The 27,756-nt window shown below is 39.2% G+C and overlaps 2 protein-coding genes across 12 annotated transcripts in view; one reads left to right on the plus strand and one right to left on the minus strand.

Annotated features, from left to right (window-relative positions):
- Window positions 1-1,345, minus strand: part of TTC13 (tetratricopeptide repeat domain 13) — a 45,686-nt gene extending 44,341 nt beyond the window's left edge. Inside the window, exon 1 of one of the 2 annotated variants that reach the window (XM_065834269.2) lies at window positions 1,099-1,345. In XM_065834269.2, coding sequence (XP_065690341.2) covers window positions 1,099-1,318 — 220 coding nt within the window. In that variant the 5' untranslated portion in view covers window positions 1,319-1,345. The remainder of the gene's footprint in view (window positions 1-1,098) is intronic. The other variant, XM_065834270.2, reaches the window with a different exon arrangement.
- Window positions 1,346-1,512: 167 nt separating this feature from the next.
- Window positions 1,513-27,035, plus strand: ARV1 (ARV1 homolog, fatty acid homeostasis modulator). Of its 10 annotated transcripts, none has more exons than XR_011738326.1 (7): window positions 1,513-1,671; window positions 10,898-11,017; window positions 12,577-12,730; window positions 13,790-14,014; window positions 14,496-23,322; window positions 23,828-23,877; window positions 24,771-27,035. XR_011738326.1 is itself a non-coding variant. In XM_065833659.2 (5 exons), the coding sequence occupies exons 1-5, from the start codon at window positions 1,573-1,575 to the stop codon at window positions 14,600-14,602; spliced, it is 705 nt and encodes a 234-aa protein (XP_065689731.1). In that variant the 5' UTR covers window positions 1,513-1,572; the 3' UTR covers window positions 14,603-27,035. The 10 variants fall into 10 exon arrangements, 1 of the variants encoding a protein (XP_065689731.1); XR_011738328.1 differs by having other exon boundaries at window positions 25,450-27,035; XR_011738324.1 differs by having other exon boundaries at window positions 14,496-23,877.
- The last annotated feature ends 721 nt before the right edge of the window (window positions 27,036-27,756 follow it).

Below are 27,756 nucleotides of genomic sequence, written 5' to 3' on the forward strand. Positions count from 1 at the left end.
ACACCAGATGTAGGAAACTCCTAACAAGGTATTTCTAGAAGGTCTGTAACTTTGAGTGGATTACACACTAGCTGTATATTGTCCCTAAAGACCACAGCAACTCTTGATATGAGCACAGACTTTATGAAATAAGGAGAGAAAAAAAACAATCCTGCAGGCAGCTAAACAGTCATGACATATCACTGGTTATTTGCATATAAATAATTGTCTATAGTGCATTGAACTGATAATTTTTTCCATCAGTTTTACATGCACACTGTGATTCAGACTGTCATTTTCGTATAGCACATTCACACCATGCTCATGATAAATGATCATAGAAGATCATACTTAAGCCACATGATCCTGATGCAACAAATATTTCGGCATATAAATATAGTTTTAACTGTGCCTGTGTTACAGGCCATCAATTAACTTGAAAAAGACCAGATGATCTGCTACCTGAACTTGGACTCTTAGAGCAAAGCACTCAGTTCACCAGCAAAATATATAAAAATGTAGCTGAAAATGAATCAAGCCATATGCAACTCAATAATATGAGTACAAGAGGATGGCATATCCGTGTACTACTGAGGTCAGGGGTTAAAAAACACGCAGAGCCCAGCCGCTAGACCTGGCACGTTGGCAAGCGGGACAACAGGAATCCTGCCGGGTGACACTATGGGCCCCAGGGTATACCCGTCCAAGAGGCGAGAGCTGTTCCCCCGTTCAGAGCCAGAACCGCGGTCTCTGCTCCGCACTGCACACCGGCACAGCGCTGCTCGGAGCGCAGCTCACACAGCAGATACCTCGCTATGAGTCAGCTCAACAGCAGCAACGCGTACAGCCGCCGAAACCCCGCACCGGCCCCGGGCGGGCGTCCCCTCGCCCACCCGCGGCCTCTCAGCGCGAGACGAAGCCCCGCCGCGTTTCCCTCTTGTGCTCCCGCCGCCCTCCGCAGGGGCGAGGAGAGGAGATGTCCACCCCAGCGCCCCCATCACCGCCCTGGCCTCAGGGCTGTGCGGAGCCGGCCGGGCGCCGAGGTACCGCTAGGCTAACGGCTTCCTCCCACCGGCCCCGGGGCTGGGGCGATCACCGTGGCAACGCCCCCCGACTCACCGCACTCGGCCGAGTATTGCTCTGCCCAGTCCCCCGCCGAGGCGCAGCCCCCCGCTGGGCCCTGACGCTGGCGGTGCAGTTCTTGTTTCAGCAGGGACAAGGCCGGGTACTGCTCGGTCAGGGCCAGTGCGGCCCGGGTCAGGGCCAGGACAGCCAGCAACACCCACAGCTCCCTCACGGCCCCGAAGCCGCCGGCAGGTACCATCTTCCCAGGGCGCATGCGCACCGCTTCCGCCTCGGCCGGGGACAGAGGGCGCCCCCGCCACCCCTCCCACGGGACCGGCAGGGAGGAGGGCGCGGCCGCGCTGCCCCCTGGGACATGGAGTTCCGCCCCGGAGCGGCCTGGCCGACAGCGGCAACAGAAAACCACAACTCCCGGAATGCACCGCGGCACGCCCCGGCAAGGCTCCGCCCCCACACGCGGAAGCGAGGCGGTTTGAAGCGCTGACAGGCCGGGGCGTGCTCTTGCGCGCCATGGCGGAGCTTGTCGCCTACCGCTGCATCGAGTGCAACAGGGAGGCGGCGGAGCTGTACCGGGACTACCAGCGTGGGGTGCTCCGTATCTCCATCTGCGTGAGTAGGGGCGGCGGGGGCGGGAAGCCGGGGTAGTGGGCGAGAGAGGCCAGAGGGAAGGCTGCAAGCGGGAGGCTTCGGCGTCAGCAGGCTGCGGCGCGCTGCACGTGGAGGCGTGCCCGCCGGCACGCGGGCCACGCGCGGCGGAAACTGCCCGCTGGGCTCGCGTGTCGCTTCCCGCTGTTCGTGCTTCCCGTTGTTCGTGCTTCCCGCCGTCGTCTCCTCCGGCCCCTCGAGGGCGCCTGCGTGGCGGCGCTGTCCCGGATGGCCTGTGGCTGCGCTCCGGGGCTTGTACTCGCTGACAGGCAGACCCGAGGGTGGCCTTGTGGTTAGGCGGCTTCAGTGAAGGTGGAAAACGGTCAGATCGAAATGACAGGTTTTGACTGATGGTTATTCAGCATACTGCACTTTCCAAAATAATCTGTGTGTTCTGGGATGTTCGCTGCTTTCCCTTCCCATGCCGTCCAGAGTTCATTTTCTTTCACATAACGTTTTCATAATGTAGAAAATAACTTTCTTATAGTGTCTCCTACATATTCTTGGAAACTTTGCTGCTGCAGGAAAAAAAACGAGTTCACTTTTTTAAGCAGTCTTTTCAACTACTTCTGAATTACTGTTTTCAATTTTTAGTAGGGTTTATGAAGACTTGTCCCCAGTGGTTATTTTTGACCTTTTTTTTTTTTTTTCTTTTTTTAGCTTTAGATCACCTAGCACCCTGTATTTCAATGTGTGAAAAAACTAAGAATTTTGGAACGGAGGGATCTGCAAATACATCTTGATCGAGCGTTTGATTTTTATCCGTGATTGTTTCACAATTCCTGTCTCTGGTCCGTATAAAATTGGAAAACCTTGTGCTTGAACCAATTATTGAATATTTTGTAAGGAATTAGTTGTATATCATTCAAACTCCCTCTTTGGTTGTTTCCCCAGTTTTGTAGCCCTTGACATTTTTAGAATGCTGATAGAACATGAATTAGTTTACTAACCATGAAGCTATAAATGTAACAGATGACTAGAAAGCTTTGTATGAAACCTGTGGTGAATTCCTTTATGGCTTTATAGCTCTGAGTCATTCAAGCATTTCTTAGACCAAAAATAAAGATAGTAGGCAACCAGATCTTAGAGCTCTATGGCCAGTTATATTTGGGGAAGTAGTGGTTAGCTCAAGCTGAAAGGTGTACATGTTAGATCTCAGCTTCTGTTATCAACAAGAGACTGTGAAAACACAATGCTGTACAAATTACTGGTGATAGTAGAAAGAACTCATTAATATCCTTCTCTTTTTTGAGTCCAGCAGTCAGTTAAAATGACTTGTTGCTGTAGAACCTAAACCAACTAAAAATGTACACAAAAAACTCTGCAGACATTTCTAAAACTGGAGAGGTCAGCAATTTTCTTAGATAAAAGACAAAGCAATAGAGATCGATTTCTGTTGGCTTTAGATATGCATACTGCAAGGAAAAAAATTATTTTTAGTTGCTTTTTCATGGAGGTATAATGTACTGTGTTCAATGGCAGGTATGAATTACATCAAATCCCAGGTAGTCAAGTCACGTTGTCAAAATTTGTCACTGGTGCATGATAAAAGTGTAAATGGTTTTCTTTGGAGCTCTTTCATGTGGAACTTCAATCTTGTCTTTGTAATCAAGGATAAGCTGGATACAATAGGACAAGTATCAAGCTTATGACTGCAGCCATATCTCATAAGATTTAGCACATCTTGTAAGCCCAGGTCATCAATTATGGTTATTAATTTGGCTTTGATAATCTCTAAGGGAAGCTGGGAGCCAGTAGATGGCACTCGTTCCTCTTAGCGTTTAACCATTTGAAGACTGAAGATCATGATCTTCTGGAGCTGTGGCATCCCATGTAGAATCAAACACTTAAGTTCCAGTTGCTGTGTTCATCACAAACACCAAACTCTTACAAAAAGAGTAAAGAACAGTGTAAAAGAAAGAACAAAGAATCACCTTTTCCTACACTGGAATTCTGTCCACCTTTCTTCATGCAGGTCCAGATTGATACCATTTTTCACTTAACTCCTGCCAGTCTGTTTCCTCTATGTTGTGGGTTATCGTGGTTCAGTTTCAGCCCTAGTCCTAGTTGCTGTTATGTGGTGCCATGTCCTATCATCTCTAACCCTTTCTCTGTTTCTGGCCATCTAGGAAATGCTCAGAGTAGGAGTACTCCACGAGAGGAACAGGCAATAGCAATAGTTTCTTACTAAGCATGTTATTAAGAAACGCATTAGCTTACTTTTTATAAAGTGGAGATGAGCATGTTAAAAGATTGCCAAGGTGAAAAGATTCTTTCATTTGAACCGATCTGAACTCAGCTTCATCTGCGTATTGCAGGAAAGCAGTGCTGTCATCTCCAGCTACCAAGAGCTGATTGTTTCTGATAAGGCAATTCTAGTTTTACTTTTTCCTTTTAATCTGGAAGAATAGTTTTGTTGCTGCACTGACCTTTGGCAAATGTCCTACTCTGTGCAGATAGTGCTGTGCTCTGGCCAGAGATCTGCAAAGTTGGTCAGCATCACTCCACTGACAACATAAAATAGTCAAGTACAGAATGTCACTCAATATCCTTCACAAACTTTCACAAGCAGTGTTATAGTGAGTTCAGTGGTGTTGCGAGTCATCTTAACTTGAAAATAATGACAGTGTAGAAATTTTCTCCACTTTAGAAAATACAATGTGAAACATCATTTATCAGGTTATTTACAAAACTTAGACGTCTAAAAATTTATGAAAAGCTGAAGGTATTTAAGAAAAATTGGAGATCTGAAGTGAAATTAGAGAGTGTGATCACTCAGCCTGAGAACAGTTTACATCTATCTTTGTGTAATTAGAGCATTGAGTGCTGCAACTCCTTTGTAGCTTAAGGGAGAAAAAGTGAAAAGTACATAGAAAGTTTGTATAGTGATACTGAAAGTGAGACCAATGTACATCATCTAAATATTTTGTTGTTGAAGCTTTGGAATACTTGTGTTTCATTCTCATTTTCAAGTAGTACAAAAAAATATGGACAAATTATGGAAAAAAAAAAACAACCCAGCCCAACATTTGTTCAATATGATATGTAACAAAAATGGTTTCTTATTTCAGCCACTGAAAATTAAGAACAAGCAGAATATTGCCAAGGTCATCACTGCATCATGCTAACCTACAGACTTGTCCCAGTCCTAGTTTAAAGTTATTCTCGATAAATTCATCAGTCTGCATCTAAAAGATCTTTGCCATTCTCAGGATGTTCCTGTCATTCAAAACTTTTCAGAGCATCACATTGAGGTTGAAGAAGCTAAGTTCTCCTAACAGCATCGTTTATCTGATTCTACATTTATTTTTAGGATGTGTTTAACCTCATCTGGGCCTGATTTTCAGGTGGAAGATTTAAATTTGAATGCCTGAGCAAAATACCATGATTTTGTATTGTGTTTTCAATCTGTTGAAGAGAAGAATAGATTTTTTGCCAGAGGCAAATACTAAAAGCTTCCTTGAGGAAACATCTTTTTCCAGCCCACAATATTAGAATACAGTTTTGGAAATTCAGCCTAATATTCATGGTGCTGCTTCAGCTTAGTTCCTGCAGCATTTGTTATTGCTCTTAAGATAATTAAATGTTTCTTTGAGGTCCATATTTTAATTTTAGTGCAGACAAGCATTAAAGATTTCACAAGTGTTGTCATCCTCTCTGGAAATAAATTTGCAATGGATACTGAAGAAGCTAAATAAACTTTTTTATCTCAAACATAGAAGTCCACTCAATACCGTGAAACTTAGGATGGAAAGGTCATGTCTTTTGATGAGAGCTCTGCAAGGTGGCTAAGTGCCACAAATTCTTTGAGTTCTGTAACTTTTTTTTAGTCTGTTTTGTTTAATCAAGGCCGGTTTTCACAGAACCCTAGCCCAGTCCTCTGGTATTGCGCATTCCTTCTTGCCCCAGATTCGCATTTGGTGAAGGAACCTATTTCTACACCATATTTTGCTGTGGAAGTGCAATTACAAGAGACAGGTGGACTGTTGCTCCTTTAAAAGAACTTGAAGGTACATAAGAACAGGTAATAAAATTCTGAGGACAGTCACCTACTCAGGGAGACTTGTTCAATATGCTTTCCCTTCAGCATGACAACTTGGGGGCGGTGGGATAATTGTGGGGGTGTGCAGGTGTGTTAGGATTGGGGAGGGGGGGAAAAAACAGCTAACCTGAAATAAATTCTGCAAAGTGCAATGAATATAAAAGGAAATCAGCACATCTGGCTTATTCAAAAATAGAAGGAAAACCATGCAAATTGTTTTTAATTTGGTTTTAAATTGTATATATGTTGTGTTAATCATTCTAGACCTTAACAAAGGGGAAATAAATTATTTGTTGCAATATGTACAACACAGTCAGGATACCCCTTGTGTTTTGTAATAAGAAGGCCAAATTGCCTGAGCAGTGCACACTTCATTTAGCTTTTCTGCAATTAAAAAATAATTGAAAAGCTTTTTTATTGCAGCAAGGCAGAGAGACTGTAAATGCTTTGAATGCAAAGCATTTAGGTGGTGAGGTGATTAATCTGCCAAGAGTACAAAGATAATCCTGGAAAATAGTGTGTTGTTTTTCTTACTTATATAACTCAATCTACAGACCAACTCACTACTGGAATACGTATCGTATAGGAAAAATTATAAAACAATATTTTTAATTTCAATTTTCTGAAATGGAATGCATCTGAAACTGGGGTGTTTTGTTTTTCAGCTTATTGTGATACTTGGCCACACCCCTAATAAAGAACCCATTTCTGAAAGCACAGCTAATTACATTTTATTGTTTAAGGGTGCAACTGGGATTAAGAGCGCTCTTGCAAGATGAGGGGTTTGTGTTAGTTTGCCCTATGAACCTGTGTAAATGGACCTGTGTTCATGCTGAAGCTATGTAAATGTTATTAAAATTTACTATATATGTAGTCCAGCAAAAAATTGTAGCTTAATTTTGCCAAACTCCAAATCCTGGACAAAGAGTACTAAAATGAGACTGTTTCACTGATGTTTCTGAAGTCCAGACTTTTGCAAATATATTCCTGGTGCAGTTTTCATTGTAGTTTTAGTTCAGGATGAAGCTTAGTTATTGAATGTGTATTTTTATTTTCTGTTGTGTCCTATGGTATCCTCTTAAAGCACATTTTTCCCTTCCACCACCCCCATCTCAAAATACTTTTACTTTAAAATTCAGTTATGTCTTAATGTTGGAGAGAGCACTCTAAACAAGTCACGTTCATATACTTTAGGAATTTTGTCCTTCAGTGACAGTAGATATTTCCTCAAATATTTGTACGCTGTATTGTATTTGGCATATGTTTGTGAACTCTGTTCACAGTTGAGTATCTTTGATGAACAAAGAAGAGGTATATCTTTTGAGTAGTGTTTTATGAAAGGCTGATAAACATGCAGTCAGAATTAACATTTTAGTACTTCTTTTGTCTTATTTAATACAATTGTGATGTTAAAACATGTTACTTACTATTGTTTTGGATTGCTTTGATCAGACACAATCTGATACACTACACTATGAAGAACATGGCTGTACTTGCTTTTGAAGATTTTTTTTTTCTTAAAACTACCTTTGCTCATTTTTTTAAGATAACTAAGCTGATTTCTAAGTTATGAAAATTGAAGTTTGGTTTTGTTTATTTTTTTGGAAACAACAGACAAGCATAGTCAAATATTCCTAAACATTTGATTAGTCAATTCCTAAACTAATATCCATTTAAATTCATTAGAATATTGAAATATGTTTGACACCCTTTTTTAGGAAAGCACAATATCTATTGGACTTCTGTGTGTCAGTATCAAACATTCCTAATTTTCCTTAAATTTACCAATTTAGAAGAAGATGCGTTAGTAGAATTTATGGTGTCAAGATTGACATTTGTCTTCTGCAACATAATCTGAAAGTACCTTTTAATTAAAGTAACATCTATTTTTTTAAGGAAAGTTACCAGTTATTTCCTGTTTCTGATGTCCGTTACATATTTAAGGAAGAAATTAAGAACTGGTTAAAAACATAGAGATATCCAGTTACTTATTTCTGTCATTTTAGAACTGGTTATGATAAATGAGGCATTTGAGAAAGCCCAAAGAAGATTGAAAAAGCTGCGGTTTGTTGAAGGTGCCTCCTTCAGTCACACTGAACAGGCCCTTGGCTGCAGCTGTGCACAACTGCAGTGGGGAATCAGACATGAGCACCATTATTGTAGTTCACCCTAAACTGCCTGACTAAAATCTTATAGGTAAGTGCGCAAGTGGTTCTCCATAGATGAGCTGCTCATACTGACCTTCTCTGAAAGTGTTAGTGATTATTGATGTCTGTAAAGTTACATGACTGTAACTAGGAAAAGCTATCAAGTTAAACCTATGTGCACTTAAACTGCCTTGATCCTTGCTTGCAGTGATTTTGCTGAAGTCAGGCTCTAGTCACAAGTTTCCTTCCTAGGCATTTAAGGTTAGTGTCAGATGTTTCAGTCGTACTGCTGGAAAAAAAAAAAAAATCAAAAAATACCAGGTATGGGGAAAATTTCATCCTAGAGGGTCTACTCATTCTGTAATGTTCTCATGGTCATCTTCAACTGTCATCTTCATTTTCTCCAATTAGTCTATGGCAGTGCACACACAAGTCTTTTCCAGTAAGGTGGTTTGTAGGTCTCACAAGTCCCCGAACGGATTCTTGCTGGCTAGGTCACTGGCTGGATAAGCACAGAGGACTTCTTCATACAGTTGAGACTCAAATAGAAAATAAATACATTAAGAATAGGGCTGTCATCTGCCTCTGCAAGACAGGTGGATATTAACATGTGTGTCTGTGTGTGAGAAGTCCTTGAAGATGGCTGCTCTTTTGTGATACAGCAGATTTTCTGTTGAAGTAAACCGAGAGAAATAGGATCCTTAAATAATTGGTGGTGGTATGCTAAAATACTGAATTAAACATAATTCTCACATCTACAGAAGATTTGATTGAGGCTGCCAGAAGCTGTGGAGCAGAAGACCCATTCATATGGGTGACACCACTATTTGTGTATTCATGTGTAGCAATCTCCTCGTGTATTTGCAGTAGAATTTCTGTATTGTTTGTTTTGCCTGAAAGCTTGATCTGATATATTAATATTTTGGTTGTCTAAAATTCATGTCAGCTGTCATTGAAAATTTTTCAGTACCTCTTAACTGCAAGTTTTTTGATCAGTGTTTGGTTGGGACCCTCCGCCTGAAAAGATTGTTCTTTACTCTTCTGAGAAAGACTTTTGATACTGGTCAAAAATGTTCTGTTGTAGGGAAATTTGAAAGCATAATAAATCCTGAGGTATGTAGGATACCCTTCATCTAACCTTTATGATACCCATTGTGTTAAAGAGTAATCTTCTTTTCTATGTGTTTGTTCAGTGCTTGTGTGAATAAGCCTATAAAAAATTAATTTGACATATGTAAATTACCACCTATAAGACTATCTGTTCGTGATTTCCCTGTAGATAGAAGTGAAGCAAGACACTGCCTTTAATTATAGTTGCAATTTCTTTTTCACTCTATTAAATCCTGTAGGTGTGGTCTTCTGTTAATTATGTCCTTTCTTCCATCTCACTCACTTTAATTACTTTAATTTGAAGCCTATAAAACTATTGGTTGAGTGAATTTTTGAATTCATTACCTTCCTTACATTCATTACATTCCTTAGACACTCTATTCAACCTATGCATTTGTTTGAATGTTTTTCTTGATATAAATGTTGGACTTTTTAGTCAATTTCCTGGTGAAATTTAGTAGTCTCAAATTCTCCAATAGTAATTCTGTAAATAGCATGGCAAAATGCTATAAAATTGAAAAAAGTCTTTTTATTCTTTCGTGAGAGTTTGTCTGTGGGTCTCTGTGGTCTAATGCTGCATTTTTTATTGTAAGAGCATTTCAGAAAGCTGTGTGCGTAGATTTATCTTCCAGCAGCGTACAGCCATGCAGTCTGTAAGGTGGAAATAATGATCGTTTCTGTGACGGTTGTACTAGAATCATGGAATTATAGAATGTCCTGAGTTTGGAAGGGACTCACAAGGATCATGGAGTCCAACTCCTGTCCCTGCATACGCAGCTGATGTGAAGGCCCAGGGGTGCAGGATTAGCTGAGGGAGGGTGGGAGGAAACAAGCATCTGAACTGGAGGATCAGCAGCAGGAGAAAGCTGACCCATTGGAGAGCATCCTTTTGCCAGTGCACTTGTTTGAGCTCAAGTGGTTACTGTGATCAACTAGTGCTGCCCCTCAGCTCTCTGCTAAAAGATTTTTCCCCCTCATGTCTTTCGCATGAGCCTTTTGTAAGACTGTTATTTAACCATCCTATTCACACTTACTATTATAGCCTTTTTTAGCCCTTGTCATTTAACTCAAGTCAAGGAGGGATCACCACTGCAGGTAAGTCAATAAATCTGAAGGCGGCTGATGACAAGCAGTCCTCAGCGGTCTGGGTGAAATAACCTGTGTAGCAGGCACAGTGGGAACCAGCAGATGTCTTGGAGAAGTAATGGTCTAATCTTATCACTGTTCAGTGGCAACTTTTGACTCTTTGGCTGTATCTGTGTGTGTGAAATTTGCGTTATCAGTATTCTGGATATACTGGTGTTTGTCCAATAATGGAAAATAATTTTAAACATCTAGACAATTTACCAGTACCAAGGAAAAACGCAACAGTGAAAAAACATTTTCTGTCTTCTTGAAAGGAAGAAAAAGGTAGGATAGGAGAATAACACATCTCTGAAAAGAAGGGATAGAACAAATTAATTTTCTTTCCAAAAAATACCCAGTAGATGAGCCATAATCATTTAACCTTTAACAAAATACTGGTGCATTTCTTGATTCTTGGGTAGGTAGGTTGTTTGTTTGGTTTGGGGTTTTTTTGTGCTGTGTTTTGGTTTTTTGTTTGTTCGGGGTTTTTTGCATCTGTAGGGCACAAAGTTTCCATAGTTTGTTATCCGTGTCAATCTGAAGCCTGTAAAAATCAATAATGTATATTTATGTTTGATGAGGGAAGTGTGTGTCAACTGAGGGGAAGCAACAAAAAACCTTTTGAAAATGAAGATTACATTAAGGAAAGACTAGTAAGAATTGAATAGCTAGTTTGGATTTATGCAGTTGTGCTAAGATTAGAGGAACATTTCATAAACTCTTGCTTTTTTTTTTTTCCTAATTCTTGTTATTTTGTGACTTTCAGAAATCCTGCCAGAAACCTGTGGATAAATACATTGAGTATGATCCTGTTATCATCTTAATTAATGCTATTTTATGTAAAGCACAAGCATACAGGCACATTCTTTTCAATACAAAGATAAATGTAAGTTGCTATGCCCCTATCCTGTGTTATTTTTTGGTTAAAGATATATTTAGGTTGGGTAAACTGATTGTAATAGTTGTAAGATTTTAGGGAATGTTCTCCTGCCCTTACACGGGTTCCAGCAAGTTGGAGCAGTTACAGCATGAATGGAACACATGAAATCTCAAACTCCAGCTGTTACTAAGAAAGTTACTGTCTCCACAGTAGTGATGCCATGACAGCAGCAAATGCAGCCATCATCTTACATCTTAAAAAAAAGAGAAGGATGTATATGGAACTGTCCATGCAGTTTTCTACACCCTCTAATTTGCCTGTCATATTAATTACTGTTAAAAGGATGATATGCTAAACTACATTGGTTGGAAACAATTCTGAAATGAGCTATACTACTAGAACATACTATATTAAAAATACGATGCAAATTAAACCTTTCTCATTAGTTTCTTCCTGCCCTCAAAACTATAGCAAAAGATGGTGGCTTTCACATGAAGCATTGTTGATGCAGAGTTACATAGTCAGCTTAGTTGTGCTGGCATGGCTGGAGTGTGGAGGTGTAGCTTTTCTGACGGAGTTGCATATTTTTACTTTAAGAACTGATTTCCCAGGAAAGGGAAGCTAATTTAGAGCAAACTATCAACTCATAAGTGTATGCTGTGTTCTTGTTGATATCTCTTGGCCAGTCCAGTGTTAAGCAATCTAGATAAATATACTTGCCTTGTCTTTCAAGCATAAACCTGACTATAGATTTTTAATTAATTCAGTGCTTCTAGAGACTGCTAATGATGTTTTCCATTATGCTTCTGGAAGAACTATTCCATGTACGTGCAATTGGCACAACTAGTTTCTGATGAATAAAGTAAAATCCACACGCAGAAATTGCATTGATTTATTTAAGTTTTTATAAAATCAGAATTCACCGCACATACACATGGGCTTATAGGCTGTTAAATTGGAAGCATGCTAATTATGGAGCCTCATGAGGTCATTTTTGCAGTCACTTCAGTGTGTATTTTAAAGTTTTGTTCGGTTATATTGCTCCATTTATTTTTGGTTCATCACTATTATCTGAACTAAGAACTGTTTTTGGCATAACTACACCACCAGTTTCTTATAATGGATATTGTCCCAGGGGAAAAACAAGGCTATTTAAACCAGTTCACTGAATGGAGTAGTTGCCCTTAAACTGAAAATTGTGATAGTGTAATTCTGCTAGCTATGGCACAATTTTGTTTTTACATTCCTAACTGAAACAGCCTTCCCAATTTTTAAAAAGTATCGAGCAGGCTTTAGAGACCCAGTTACATACCTTCTTCTGTGTGGAACTGTTCATGCAGTTTTCTACACCCTCTAATTTGCCTGTCATGTTAATTGATATTAAAAGGATCATGTGCTAAACTAGTGTCTCAGAAGAAGTAATTTGCTTATATTTCTAAACAAAAAGAAAGAACCTACAGAGCTTGTTTGTGTAGAGATGTTGAAATGTATTTTAAATACCACTTTCATACTAATCCTTTATGCTGTTTTAATCCTGATGCTTTTATTATTCTTTCATTTACAAGATTCATGGGAAGCTCTGCATATTTTGTTTGCTCTGTGAAGCTTATCTCAGGTGGTTGCAACTACAGGATTCAAGCCAAAATACAGATCCTGATGACTTAATCAGATATGCCAAGGAATGGGATTTTTATAGAATGTTTGGTATAGCTTCTTTAGGTAAGATTGATGATTAATTCCTGTCACTATCTACTCTTTAAGCACTGAATAACTCAATGACTCTTTCAACAAGCCCATACTGCAAAAAATTAATCCAGAATGGATGTCATATCCAACCCTGTATGGTTAAATGATTATGCACATACTTTCTAATTTGCCTTCATTTAATGCAAATGTGTATTTTGATCCTGATTACAGTTCAGACTGATATGATCAGCATAAGATATCAAAACACTGAAAAGTGGTACTATCCAGAAATATTCATCTGAATCCATTTATGTAAATTGAAGACGGGTGTAGAGCTCAGCCTTAGTCCGTATTTCATGTTGACTTCAAGGTTTATTACCCACTTTTGTTCTCATGCTTTTTCTGGTGATAGTGTTTAAATCAAGCCTGCAGACTAAAATGAGTATTTCCCTTAGACATTCAGAGTTTAACTTAAGTCACTTATTGTCTAATGTTGCTCTAAGTAGGTTTTCATAACATGTCAGTAAAAATGCTGGAACTCATTCTTCAGAAGTAATTAATCAGTTACGATTGTTGTGAGAGTTGCTTTGACATCTGCATTAATTCCAGTGTTACACGGGGATGCAGCATCAAAAAAAGTCCAATAGTTCAATGATAGTTTCACCCTGGTGTTCTTTCTCATGCTGGATGGAAAGGGTTCATTGCTGGTGACCTTTTCAAAGATGACAAGTATCGATTTTTATTTTACAGACTAGCAGACAGTTGGAAAAACCCTCTCCTTTTTTTAAAAAAGGAAAAGTAAAGAGGATATTATGCTAAACTTCCTGTGCTGTATGGTGCCAAAAATTACGAGTATGATAATCCTACAGTTAAAATTGTGTGATAGAATTATTCTGAATGTCATGATACTTACTTGCCTATTAAAATGAACACAGGAAGTGGAGGACGTGTTTGTATTTGCATCTGTCCTAAACAGCAGTGGCTCAGTTGCATTTGAGACAATGTCTTTCACTGAAATTTATCCAAAAAGGACTTGATTTTGGTGCTTCATTCTTTCTCCTCAACTCCTCTTATTTCCTTATTTCCTCTTAGAACAAACTTCATTTTTAGTTGGCATTTTCATTACTTTATGGTGGATGAGACCTGAGATGCTGAAAACAAAGTCTGACTTCATTTTACTTCTCAAAGCACTGCTGTTGTCCAGCTATGGAAAGCTTTTGCTAATTCCAGCTGTTATTTGGGAGCATGACTACACACCTTTGTGCCTTGCATTTATAAAAGTGTTTGTTTTGATATCAAACTCTCAGGCAATTAGAGGTAAGTTTTTGCATTTTTATTATTACAACATTTGTACAGAATGGCTTTGACAGAATGCAGCTGTTACAGAAGTCATTGTTTTTGATATATTTTTAAAGTGGTATCAAATACATGACTAAAGTAGTTCTCGATTAAAACTGTGCTATTTAGACTTTAACAGAAAGTCAATGAAACAAAACACCTTATTTAAAAAAGGAAAAGCACCTCTTATCTCACTGTCTTATCTGTGTATGTGCTGTATTATATCCATCAGATCCATCAGTTAGAACTTAAGACAACTCATCAAAGATCATTGAAACATAAAATAGAATTATTTCTGTGTTTGGAAAATGAAAATTTCATGTTAATTTAATGAATGGCTTTGGAATGCAGACTTCTAACAGATTTATGGGATTTCTTACATGCACAAATTAATATCAATACTTACATGGTTTCTATGATCTTCTTAAATGGTAACTGATAAATCTGTTTTGTTTTGCAGTTACCTTGAACTTGAACCGAATGCTCCCTTGGCTGGCCATCTTCTTTGGATTAATTTTGGAAAATGGTGTGGTCTGCTTGTTCCAGAAAATGGGATGGGATATTTGAAACAGCAGCCCAGATCTGAAGAAATACCAACAATGTGATGATTGTTTCCTAAGAATGATCTTTGCCAGCAGGCTCCAAAGACACTGTTTTCATAGTGATAAAGAAAGTGATAGAGAACAAAAACTTGCTTTAGCAATGAGTGTAGCCAGTTTTAGCGTGAGTTAAAATAACAAACTTCAGAAGTTTGGCTATTTAATATCGTGAGCTATAAGACTTCAGCCTTAGCTTGTTTATTTTCTCATTATGTCACTGTCTTAATAGCTTTATAAATCTGGCTGCATAGCTATGGCTGTAACAAAAAAGGTACACTGAAAAAATTCAGCACTGCTACCAATCACTGCATTTTGTCAGAAAGAGGAGGATGTATTGATCCCTTAAGAGGGAGTCAGTGGAAAAATGTAAAAGCCCAAACTGGTATTTCTTCAAAAACAGATTTTCAAAGAGAGAAGTGAACATGCGTAAACAGTTTATTAGAGAAAATATAAGTATTGCAGAGTGAAACTACAGTGGGAAAACTAATTTGCATTCTCTGGAATGTTTATGTGACAACACAAAATAATAAAATACTAGTTCTAGAGTAATCTCTAGGAACTATAGTTTTAACTGGCTTGAAATTTTATGTGATCTCATAAATGCTCTGCTTTGTTTTGAAAGCTGGAAAGAGAGTGAAAGGACTCTGATCCCCAGCATACAAGGTTGGTTGGGATACCACTTGTACATTTACTGTTAAGCGACATCCCCCGCACTCAGCCCTTATCAGGCAGCAGGTTTAGTGGAAGCAAAAAGTGAAGTATGAGGCTACTTAGCAATAGAGTAGTTCTTGTTAAAAAACAAATACAACAAAACAAACAAAATCCACAATATGTTTAGGCCTAAATTAGTGAAGAACCATTTAGGGAAGTTCTAAACCTTCTTCCACAGTAGGCAAAGTGAAGACCAGATTGCCCACAAAGCAGCTGGCAGAATCAGTTCCTGCAAGACAGTAATTAGGACATGAATCTACTTCTTTTTTGCAGACCACTTTCCATTACATTCCATCCAGTGTTTAATTCTCCTGCTTCAGTTCTGGAAGGCTGTACTATCTGTAGGTACCGCTTCCTTTCTTCAGGTTGTACATGCAGTCTCCTATCTGTGTTTTGCAAAATGCATCAAATAATGTTTTGCAACATCTTCAGGTTAATTCCAAACAGGTTTAGAGTAAGTCTAGATTATGACCACAGAAGACATCAGACACATTTGTCTGATTCAACTGCCTGGGGCCATGATAAGTTATTCAGTCAGAAAAGCAAATGGTTGCCATTTGTGTTACACTTACCTCTTTCTGAGCATGTAGAGAAGGCAAAAAACCCCAAATGTCAACATTTTGAAGTACATGAGGCAGTTTAACACTGCAACTGCCCCACCAAGCACATAGTTGTGAAGGTGTATGAGGGATCCACCTTGTTACTGGTGTGAATCAGCAGCCAGACAATTGAGTGTAGGTGTGCAGTTGCTCACTCGCTGAGCAGCAGATTTGACAACAGTGTACATAGTACATGCTTTGCTTTACCTAAAAGCATTTTTAAACACTGTTTTGCCAAAGGTACTTTGAGTAGTGCTCATCTCCTTCCAACACCAGGACACAGTGTTGCAACAGAGGCTGCAAGTTGAGAAAGGTACAAAGGGAAGAAGTAGTATATCTTTTATAAAAACTTCAGGGATGCTGGTCTGGCCTGCTTTCATTTTCCTCATTGACTTTCTGCTTGGAGTTTAAGAGGGAATGAAGTTGTGCTGCAGCAGAGAGGATGACAGAAGAATATGCAGGTGCCTGCTGAGCCAAACTCTGTTTGTTACTGTAGCTGTCATCTGGCCTTTACTCAGCTCTCTGTTCATCTTAGTATGACCTTAGCATTGAAGCTGATAAGGTTTCTCACTGCTCTGTATGACACTCTTCAAGAAATGTACATTCTTTCTACCACAGATTTTATTTTTTTTCCCCCTCTAGTGATGTTAACAACAGTGCTTTGATTTGTTCCTCTTACATTAGATTGTTTTTCTTGTTTTCTTTTTTTTTTTTTAATTATATGTGTCATGGTTATATGCAAAAGATTTTTTTTTTTTCATAAATTTTTCCCTTGTTTGCTCTGGCACTCATTTCAGTCTAAAGGCCGAATGGAGCACATTTAAGTGTGACTAATACAAAGGGAAGATTTTGCATTACAGGTAATGTAAATGTTACCTAGTTAGCAGCAAAATTGTTAATACAATGTGTATAAATTTTGTTTGGGGACAGTTTTCATAAAGCTTATTTTGAATTAAAAAAAGGTATTTGAAGACAGGCTGACAGAGTTGGGGTTGTTCAGCCTGGAGAAGAGGCTCCAGGGAGCCTTCTTCCAGCCTTCTAGTACCTGAAGGGGACCTACAAGAAAGCTGGGGAGGGACTTCTTACAAGGGCATGTAGTGATAGGGCAAGGTAACTGTATTAAACTGAAAGAGGGCAGATTTAGATTAGATAAAAGGAAGAAATTGTTCACCCCAACGGTGGTGAGGCACTGGAACAGGCTGCCTAGGGAAGCTGTGCATGCCCCATCCCTGGCAGTGTTCAAGGCCAGGCTGGATGGGGCTTTGAGCAACTTTGTCTAGTGGAAGGTGGCCCCGCCCACGGCAGGGGGTTGATACTAGATGGTCTTTACAAGCCCTTCCAGCCCAAACCAATCTATGATTTCAAGACATTTTCTGAATTTTATTCAGAAGATGTAGAATGGACCTGAACACATTCTGAAAGAAGAAATGCTTATCTGTTATGCACATAATAACATATCACTTATGCACTTTCTAATGCTATCAAGCGCCACCACTGTTATTATGCAACTTTGAGGATGGAGAAGAAAATCAAAAGCTACAAATCTGGAATGAAAGCAGGTGTTATACAGGTTTTCAGTCTTTAGAGGCATGGTTATGATCTAGTAACGTAGGACATTCTGCCTTGTGTGGTTTTATGGCTACTCATCTACCAAAACTAAGATGATAACAAACATACTAATGTTTCATAAATCTAGGGGAAGCTGAAGGATGCCCTCTGTGCGTGGGGGCAGGTGTGTGTGCATTTTTAATGCCTTTGGAAAAGGGTTTCCATATGGTGCTTCAGAGACAACTTGAGACTATTTCAAGCTCCTGCCTGTTTAAAACAGTCCTCTCCCTCTTTCTCACTTTTATTTCTTTTTGTCTTTCGAGCTCCTCTTCTTTCATAAATTCTTTGTAATGAAATAGTCATTGGCGCTGGAAGATGTATGACAAAGAGCCTGCCCTTCCTATATATCTTCAATTGCTTCATTAACTTATGGGAAAGCATTTACTTGGGTTAAAAGTATAACAGCCTGCAAATGAACTCAACTAAATTATTTGAGTTTTGCTTAGAATCAAAAGGGTTATCGTGGCCTATGGGAAATTCATGGGCCTGTGGAGCAAATTCCAGAATTCTGTTACACAAAATGTGCAGGAGAACCAGTGATATTATTCAGACGTGGGCTGAGCAATAGTTTAGTGATTGCGCAGTGGGAGCTGGGAACTTTAGCTGGGTCCGTAAGTCAGGTAACTAGTATTTAGAAATTATTCTATACAAAATTAGAGAATGAGAGTATGAACTAGAAAGGGTTAAAGAGAATGTAGGTGTCAGGCAGAGTGGAGAAGGCTATAAAAACTAAGGGAATAGAATCTCCAGAAAAATTATGTAAGAAAAGATGAGTGTATGATTGAGCAAATATATGAATACCCCACTCCTAAGTTTTCAAAGGATGAACATGAAGGAATAATATTATCATAGATATTTTTGTAATAGTCTAAGTGCTAATGTGAAATGGCAAAGGATGTCTTCCAAACAGTAAATTTTCTGTAGAAAAATTACTGATAGCCTCATTACTTCAACAGTTTTCACTCCATCCTTAAAAATACACTTTTCTAAGCAGAACACCAGTTGTACAAATACAGAATTGTTTACTGTGAACAGGAAGAGCTGTGCAACAGCAGGTCTTCTCCCTTTGTCCTGCAATAGTGTGTGTGGCATTAGGTGTTGCTGGTGGAGGCGAAGGCTACTACCCTTGTGACCTTGTGTAAGTACAGACAAGCGAGTCCTTTCTTCCATGACAAGTTCTATCTCAGGCATATAAACTGCCATTTGTTAGCCCAGTCTCTTCCCTGAAAGTAAAGTAGGACATCTGCACTGGAAAACTATTAGCAGCTGACTTCTCATAAAACAAGAAAACCATTGTTTTCCTGGAGCTTGCATGTTTTTGCAATCCAGCAGCGCTCCCCCAGTTGGGTAGTGCTAAGCACCACAGTGCCATCTGGAGTTGAGAAGTAAAGCACTATTGTTTCCAGAAGTGGGAGAAACATAAAAGCACTGTAAGTACATACTCTTTGATTAATTTTTGTTTCACAAGTTCAAGCTTTTAAAATTAACATTCAGTCTGAAGAAATGTTAGGGTGACGTTACTGGTGAAAAACAGGTCACAGAACACTTGTTTTGGTAACTTGGTATCAAGGTCAATTCAAGATATAAACCCTGAAAGCTATAGAATGCAAATTATTTTAGCAGCACAGCATCTCTTTGTTTAAGACATATGCAGTCCTGCAAGCTGGGATTATTCTGAGTAGCCTCGCTGAGCTCAGAACATTCATGTGGCAAAAGACATAGTGAATGCATTTCTCTGCTGCTAAAAGTCAATAGGAATTTTGTTGCTGAATTAATTTGAAACTCAGGTTGCTGCAGTAAGAATTTGCAGGAATTTTTTCTCCTGCCTCTTATAATGTACTTCTGACCTTCTTAGTCTTTCTAGTAATGCTTACTATATTACTGAGGAGGCTAGAAAGAAGATCTGAACATGAGGAGCTTTTCAAAATCTTTTTCCTAAACATGATCTGCTGTCCTAAATTTGTAAAGCTCTTTTGAGCCCTGTATAGATAAATGGCAGGTCTGCAAAGTGTATAAGAAATTCTGCCAATGATGTTTTTAATTGCTGTTCATTAGGATAGTAGATATTTGTGATTTTTTTTCCTGGGTAACAATGTGGTTTAAATTCCTTTACATAAGTAGCATAAGAGTGTGAACTCGTACAGTTTGTACATGTGCTGTCTGCTGCACAAACAAACCAGATGACCCCTGTAATTTCTTACAATCTCCAACTGTAATTCTGAGTACACTTTTAGGCAAAAGAACTGTTGTCCATAGCTGCACAGAGATGCCTGCCATGGCTATCTAAGCAGAGGAGTGGGGACCTGCGTTAAGACCTGAATACTAAGCCTGGCTATAAGACCGACTACTGCTGCGACCTTGAGCAAGTCACATATGTGGATCCCTAAAATGATTGTGCCTCCATCATCACAGGATTTGAGGGAGGATTAATCTGTTTATATCTGCTTAAAAAGATGAAAAGCATCAAGTCCTCTCAGCTGCAGGTTGTTGGGAGTCAGTCAACACCATGAATGTCAGACATGGAAACAGCCATGCCCAGAGCCAGAGAATGTGAATATTGAAGGTGACAGCTTTAAAGTCTTTGTTATGTTAAGGGAAGCTTTAATTCTGACCTTTGCTGGCATACCATTCTATGACATACATATCTGAAGACTTTTATGGGTATATACAGCAAATCACAAATCCCTTATTGTGAATTTTAAGTTACTGCAGCTGCTTTGTGGCAAAATAAATCTGAAATTAGTTAAAAAACTTGGAGGGGAGGGAGCTGGCACATTAACTGATCTTTCAGCTATCTGAAAGGAAAATTAAGGTATCTTATTTGACTGTTTTAGGCTTTGCGGTAGAGAGCAGAGGTAGGTCTTGTGTAATTTATTTTTTTTTTTAGTTACAAAGCATTGGTATCTTTTCAGTAAGTGAATCGGGTTACATTGCACAAATTTAAGCAAGAAAGCAAAATCTCAACAACACAGGAGCACTTCTACTCATCTTGCACTCTCTTCTCAGAACTGCTAATTCAGTCTGTAAGAATTTGTGGGTGTTATTTTCATGGTGATTCCCAGCCACACGAGCTGTAGCCTATCCGATGCTGTCATACATGCATCACTCCTACACTTTGATCCCTTCGGTCTCTCACTTCACTTCCAGTATAAAACTTTTATTCCAGTCTTCAAAGCCACTGATGTATCATGTCTTGGCTACAGCAGAGATAGCATCTCTTTATCTCAGTAGGAGTAGTGTTCTTTTGATCACCAGAAATCAAAAGCCAACAAAAGTGTAATAATAACTAGGAAGAATACATTCTCTATTGAGATCAGCCACTGACTAATAAAGTGCCACATACCAGGGCCAGGAAGCATGGCTTGTACTTTGCAGGATGGGGAGCAAAAGTGAATGTATCACTTTGAGCACAGTCTTTATCATTTTTTTTTTCCAACAACAGGAATCTTTGTTTCCCTATGAGGACATTTCTCCTGCTTAATCGTGTGGCAATGGTAGGTGGGTTGTACAGCAAGGAGAACATAATTCATCTCTTACTCATTCAATCCTGGGAGAGAACAAAATGAAAATAAGACAATGCTGATTAGCAAAGAATTTTTTCAGCAAGGTTGGACAGATTATTCAAACCCTTTCCTTTGGAAAAGCAAATTAACTTTGTTGTGGATTAACACAATGGTAGGTATACATTTCTTTACATAAGCACATAATAAGACCTAGTTTGTATTAAAACTCACATCTTTGCAAACTTTATTTTATGCTACTTTCATTTTAAGTGGATTTTTTGCTAAAACATTTCTGCTCAATTGAATTGTGCAATTTATCTAACTGATGTGTGTGTAGATGGAGAGGGAAGGTCAATCCTATTCTTAGAGCCTGTGCATTTTCCGCCTTATCTGTGTATGAAATTGTTCAGCTTTGGACCATATAAAGGTCTTACACTGAAAGAAAAGGCCACCTGGGACAAAGGTACCTTATCCTCATAATAGTTTGTCTTTTGTGCAACAGGACAGATTGTATCAGTTAAAAAAAAAGAGTCATGTCCCTGATAAAACAGTGTTGGAAACAAGTACAGATCATGTCTCTCTTCCCTCGTTGTTAGTCATCTGCTTTCATTTAAAATAATGCCAGTGTGGTGATGCTATCTAATTCAGCTGCAGGAGTGCTTTAACAGAAAGTTTAGAAAGGTGGTTTTAATCCTGTACAGAACATCCTGACAGAGGATGGCAAAACAGGAAGCCCTCATGTGCAGATCCTTCCTCACTGTCACAGCAGGGTGGAAGATACTGTCTGTAATTTCACGCCATTATCCCAAAAAGTGCTGGCTCCTCTAAATTTCTTTGCAACAGCTGCTGCTGGAAGCTCAGCTCTTTGTCCTGAGCTGTGGCAGCTGCCTCTGCTGATGGAAGAGTTTTGTTTTCACAGATTTGGATGGTGCTAGAAGTGAACTTGGAGGTCATCTGGTCCTTCCTCCAGCTGTGAGGCTGGACAGGCACTCTTGACAGATGTTCTCAGTGACAGACAGAGATCTGGCTCTGAGATACAACAGTTAAGCTGCCCGTCCTAAATGAGGGGGCCTGTCAGCTTTTACTGTGTGCAGCGGCAATTTGATGCCCGGTTGTTTTTCAGCTTTTCAACTATGACAATTTATTCAAACCATATGATTGTGTAAAAATAGAAGATTTTACGTGAGGGATCCATTGTGAAGGTGGTGGCTTGATATTTTAGTAAGTGTGTGTCCTCTGTTTTTATTCTCCTGCTTGAGCAGTTCACGTTTTCTGCTACCCCATAACAGCCTTGCTCAGCCAACATCATGAAAATCAGTTTCCTTGGCTGTAGAACTGCAAAGCATTTAGGAGTTTTGAATAAATAAGGCAGCCTGTACCTCTTCAAATCAACGACAGGCTTCTTGTAAGGACTCATGCATGGGATTAAAGAAATACACAAAAATATGATCACTGCCTACAAACTAAAGTGTTTAATTCAGAATGGAATGAGCAAACAAGCATAGTGAATTGAGATCTCTGTTCTTGGAGAATAAACACATCTGTACAAACTCCCTTCTAATTCGCAAAAGAAATTGTAGTGTAAATGTCCATAGTTGGCACACTTTTAAGCAGACACTCTTACAAATTGATGTATACGCTAACAGTGAGAGATGCTTGGCTTCTGTAATACTGATTGATGTATTTTGTCCATACACACCTGCATTTGAAGGCATAGAAAATAATTTTATTCTCTGTGAGAAGAACTGACATTGAAAGCTTAGAACAGCCCTACATTTGCAACAAAGGACTTTTTGAATGACCGGCTAGTGATAAGTGGCAGGGAAAAATAAGTCCTATTGTGTAACCACATAAAGCGCTGGAGACAAGACGAATCTATTTACATATGAAAACTCAGACCTCAAGCAAATCTTATGGAAAAAGACATGAGATGGGATAAAATAAATGCATAAAACAGAATTCCTTCTTCCCCACAGAGATTACTGCCAATGTCTACCTTTCTCATTTATCATTAAATTTTAATCCTTTATGCAACTGCAGTGATGGTCCCCAAAATACACTCAAGCTTCGTTTATAAATGTTTTTCCTCTTCTAAACATGCACACAGAGAGAGGTATAAATTATATAGTGAGTAGGTGCTATATATTCCATTTCTCTCTACAGGTCATATTGCATCATGCAATGTATTTAAGAAAATGCTTCTCCAATTTCAGCAACATGACTAAGTATTGGTCAGAAGGAGCAAGGGTAATTCGAAAGATAACAAGGCAAGATTCTGTGTTATTTGTACAACCTTAAACTGAAGAAAAAAGGAATATTGAAACTCTTAGAATATTGATATGCTGTGTTCATACAGGATAAAAACCAAATGGTAACAGGTCTTTGATATTCTAGTGCTATGAGAAATTAATTTCTACTCTGACTTGATGTATTATCTTTCTTTCAGCTGATTCTGATGAAATATTTTTCCTCTATACCAAATAGCTTTTAATATTTCAGTAGTTTACATTTTGTGTAATGTAGCGTATAAAAAACACATTACATTATATGAACAGCCCATGATGTTATTTAATTGTAATGGAACAGGTTAGAAATGTGGTCTTGTTTAAGCTTGTACGTTACCTGTTCAAAACTTTGCATCACTCCTTGTTAATTTGCTTCTGCATGCCCTGTTTGAACTTTCCCCGTATATTAAGCAACCCTAGTGAAATTGTAGGCCATGAGGTCTTTTAATACAAATAATCAGTGCAACGGGTTTTTGTTAAATTTCAGATTCAGTTAAACTGAAGAACTGGAAAGTGTTGAGAGAGAAATAACAACATGTACGGTTTGTATGGGCCAGGTGCTTTTATAACTGAAGTAACTACCGTATTATGTTACCTTTTTGTAAATTATTTAAAAGGTTCTGCTGTTTGAGGAATCAGTAAAGTTTAAGCAAGAGCTGATAGGGCTCAGACAGGCAACTTTATTGTTTGTGACAGTGGCTGGTATCCTCAGCCAAAACGAGCTCTAAAACTCTTAAGTGTCTAGCCAGATAATCACAGGGAAGATGATTGTGATGCTTGTGATTTCCGACAGAGAGTAGTTAGTGCTGCGAGGAGGGCTGAACTAGTTCTGCTAACATGAATTTAAGGCAGTGGTTTGACGCTGGATTGAACTCTTTGTGCACTAACAATTCTAAACGGTCTGCTTCAGTCCCATTTTTTTCAAATTCTAATAATCCAGGATTTGCATGGGATTTCTCCTCTCATTTTAAATTGAGGAGTTCTCAAAGATTACGTTCTCTTAAAGGCATTATCTTAATAATGCCTTAGCATGAATGCATTTAAAACCATAGCAAAAGTTCAGTGAAGAGTGAAATAGCCACAAGTCTGCATATTTCAATAGCAAATGTGTTTGTCTCTTTAAATTGCATACCAGCCTTATCTGAAAAATGTAAATTCTACTGCTAAAAGCACATTCCTCTGAAATCAGATGTGGGATTCATTACTCAAAGCTGGTTGTTTCCGCATTCATCTAATGAATTTTCCTGAATAGAAAGGATGATAGGGGGGCAAAGAACTAAGGAAAGCAGACTTGTGCAGTTAATATTAATCCCTTCCAAAATTACTGTGTCATTTGAAAACAAATGGCCGAATTCACTCCTGGTCATCTGAAGGGTGAACTTGCTAATCCTACTGTTGCTTATAAAGCTTTATTGCCCTGCAAGCTGCAGGTGCCAGCCCAGCACAAATCAAGCCTCACCAAGGGTTTAATTCTTCACATCTGCCCTGGAGCACATTTGGGTCCAGTGGGGCCACCTCTGCACTTCCAGAGGAGCTCAGCTTGGGAGAGTTTGGCACCATGCACCAACAGTGTCCCCACAGATCCCTCGGGTTCTTGGAACCACAGCAGAAGCTCATTCTCCAACAGACCCTGGATGTTTGCAAAGCTGATTGAGGAGCTGGAGTTGCCAGGATGACAGAACAGCCAGTTAGGAAGCTTTAGAACACAGTTTAGGGAGCTTTGAAACTCCCATAAAATGTTAAAATCGATAGAAGATGATTTTGCAAGTATGACAGAGCTTTTAACAAGTTTGCTAAGAAAATAAACAAGTTATTTCCTTAGGTAATGCAGCGTTGCCTACAGTTAAATTTAGTAGCTCTGAATAAACCAACAAAGATATCAGTGGGTGGAAAATGTACTTCTACAGAGTTGTTTTCTGAGAAAATGCAGGGACTATATGAAAAGGAATATGAACCTCAAACTACTGTGGTAGTCTCTACAGGCAGGCATCATGAAAACAGGAGTAAATTCTTTCAAAGGGGCTGAAGGACACAAAGCTGCACATTGGAGAAGAAAAGACCTGTTGATAAGGTTCCCTGCTAATCTTCCCATTTCACATTCCTCCCCAGCAATCAGCTGAACAGAGTGGGGGAATGACAACAACTTAATTCCTCAAACAGAATTGATGGCTTTAGTGAGGCAGTGAGGACAATATGTTCTTCCCAGTTAAGCAAAACTGTGTACCTGCAACAAATGACTGTAACATTCAAAATTCATGACAAGTAGAATATGCCCAGACTTTGAAGGAGGTTGAGAAAGGACATGAAAAATTTCCCAAGCTGTGAGCAGCAAAACTGATGAGACACAGGATCTTCAGCAACTTGCATCCTAGGATCTCAGCATCTCCTTCTGAACTTCGTGACCCTGCGTCCTCCAAAAGCTCTGTGACATCCCTCACCACAATGCTTGCACCTTCCAGCATCCCATTTAGTCCTGAAGGCAACACCTGGGGTCTTCCCTCTTGCTGCATCCCCCTTTTCCATCCTCGCTCACTAAAAGACCCGCTGAAGACTCTCACTTCCTTCCCACAGCACCCCTCGGCACCCAGCACTGCTGGCAGCCAGGTGAGTGCCCAGCTTTTGCTTTCTGGGTGGCCAAACAGAAATTAAAATATGAGATTTACCTGGTATCCTGTCTGTAGAAAGAGCAATATCTTTTCTCTTCCAGCTGCTAGTTTTTACAAGGTTTAGAAAAAACAAAGCAACTTTCCAACTTCTGTCGGATGTGGTTTATAGCAAGCAGAGTGACAGAAAATGGACGGACAGTCATTGTGTAAACTTTGGTTCCTTAAGAACTGGACTAAATACTGGGCAAAACCTTAGGTTAGTGAGTAGATATTAAGTCAACTTTTTAATAAAGATGCTGGTGTTTTTGCTGTTCTCCCTGTTGCATTTAAAATTTTGCAAAGCATGTTATTTATAAGAAAATGTAAACTTTTTTTTTAAAAAAACCCTTATTTTAGAAATTTGTGCAAAATTATTTGGTTACTTACTATTATGAACTTTATTATTATTTACAAATACAGTAATATATTTTTTTGAAAACCTTCTCCCAGTCTTTGAATTTCACATGACTACACTAAATTTTGTATTAAAAACCCAACCCAAGCAAGTATCTGAAAGACGAGTCCAAACTACCTGGGCAATTTGCCTCACTTTTATTGGAAAACTATTTCTGTGAAGCAACACTGATCTTTTTTACAAGTTATTAAAATGATTGCCTACTCCGAGTTTCACTGCATTAAAAAGTTGTACTTTTGAAAACATTTACAGTGTGTATTTGAATACCACTTGTATGTTAGCATAGGTTGTTGGAGATACCATGCAGCTCTTACAGTGTTGGAAATGAGACTGAACTGCAGTTCTGACTTAGAAAAAGATCCCTGCTTCAAAGTTCATTCCCACTAAAATCAATAGGGCTGGCAGTGAATTCACTGCGAGCTGAAGCTGGACTGAAATGTCCGTCTGTTATAGCTGTCAGGGCATGGGTCAACCACATTTTTATGATGCCCGTTCCTCAAGAGTGAAGCACTTCTTCCAGATTCTTCTCTTTTTGTAGACTAAGACCATTTCAAATGGACGAGACTCTGATGTAATTATGACTGTATGACTCTGCAGTTGTCATAGCAATAAAATGAGGATGGTATGTTGTTAAACCTTCACATATAGTTAGCACAGACCTAATAATCCCTTGTTTCTAACCACTTCACCCCAGTTGTTGGACCTTTGGAGAAAGGTCAGTGAGAAGTCAGCCATGGTAAATTGCCTTCTGAACCTCTGTACTCCCTGTTTTCCACCTCTGAGCACCAGGAGCCCAACTGTCCCTCTTTCCTTGCAAACCTGCCTTTTCCTGCGCAGCTCAGGATGGGCTGGCTGTGCTGCGTGAGACTGAGAGAGTTGTGTTATGTTCTCTTGGTCATTAAGTTTTCAAGAGTTTCTCTTGTTATAGCCTTAAAAAATATTCTTAAAAGGTTATATGTAATTCGAATTGGGGTTTTGGAGTGAAAATGGGAAAAGGATTATTGTTGGTATGTGGTTTGGACCAAGGGTTGCAAGTTTTGTAGTAACACAGCTTGTTCTGTCATGCACACAACCAAACTCTGACTTGAAGCTGCATGTAACAATTACTCAGTATTTAATCTCTGCTTTCCCACCAAGCACCTCTCTTTCAAAGCAATTTCCCCTACTTCATGCTGTTATAATGTGGTGAAGAGATACAGCTCATAACCAAAACACCAGGCATAGAAATCTGCCTCTGGAACAACTGTTTGACATAATAACAAATTTACTGTTTTTAAAACCTTTGTCTAGGTAGCCAGGCTTCACTGCAATTGAATTTGAATAGGAATATTGACTATAACTTCTCTCCCATGCAAG

This window comes from Patagioenas fasciata, chromosome 3 (assembly GCF_037038585.1).
Source record: "Patagioenas fasciata isolate bPatFas1 chromosome 3, bPatFas1.hap1, whole genome shotgun sequence".
In the NCBI taxonomy this organism is placed as follows: Eukaryota; Metazoa; Chordata; class Aves; order Columbiformes; family Columbidae; genus Patagioenas; species Patagioenas fasciata.

Excerpts from the sequence above, each read along its gene's own strand:
- ARV1 (XM_065833659.2), top strand. The coding sequence starts at position 1,573 with ATGGCGGAGCTTGTCGCCTACCGCTGCATCGAGTGCAACAGGGAGGCG. Across the intron at positions 11,018-12,576 it reads TTTTCAATACAAAGATAAAT|ATTCATGGGAAGCTCTGCAT; the intron begins GTAAGTTGCTAT and ends TTCATTTACAAG. Across the intron at positions 12,731-13,789 it reads GTTTGGTATAGCTTCTTTAG|AACAAACTTCATTTTTAGTT; the intron begins GTAAGATTGATG and ends ATTTCCTCTTAG.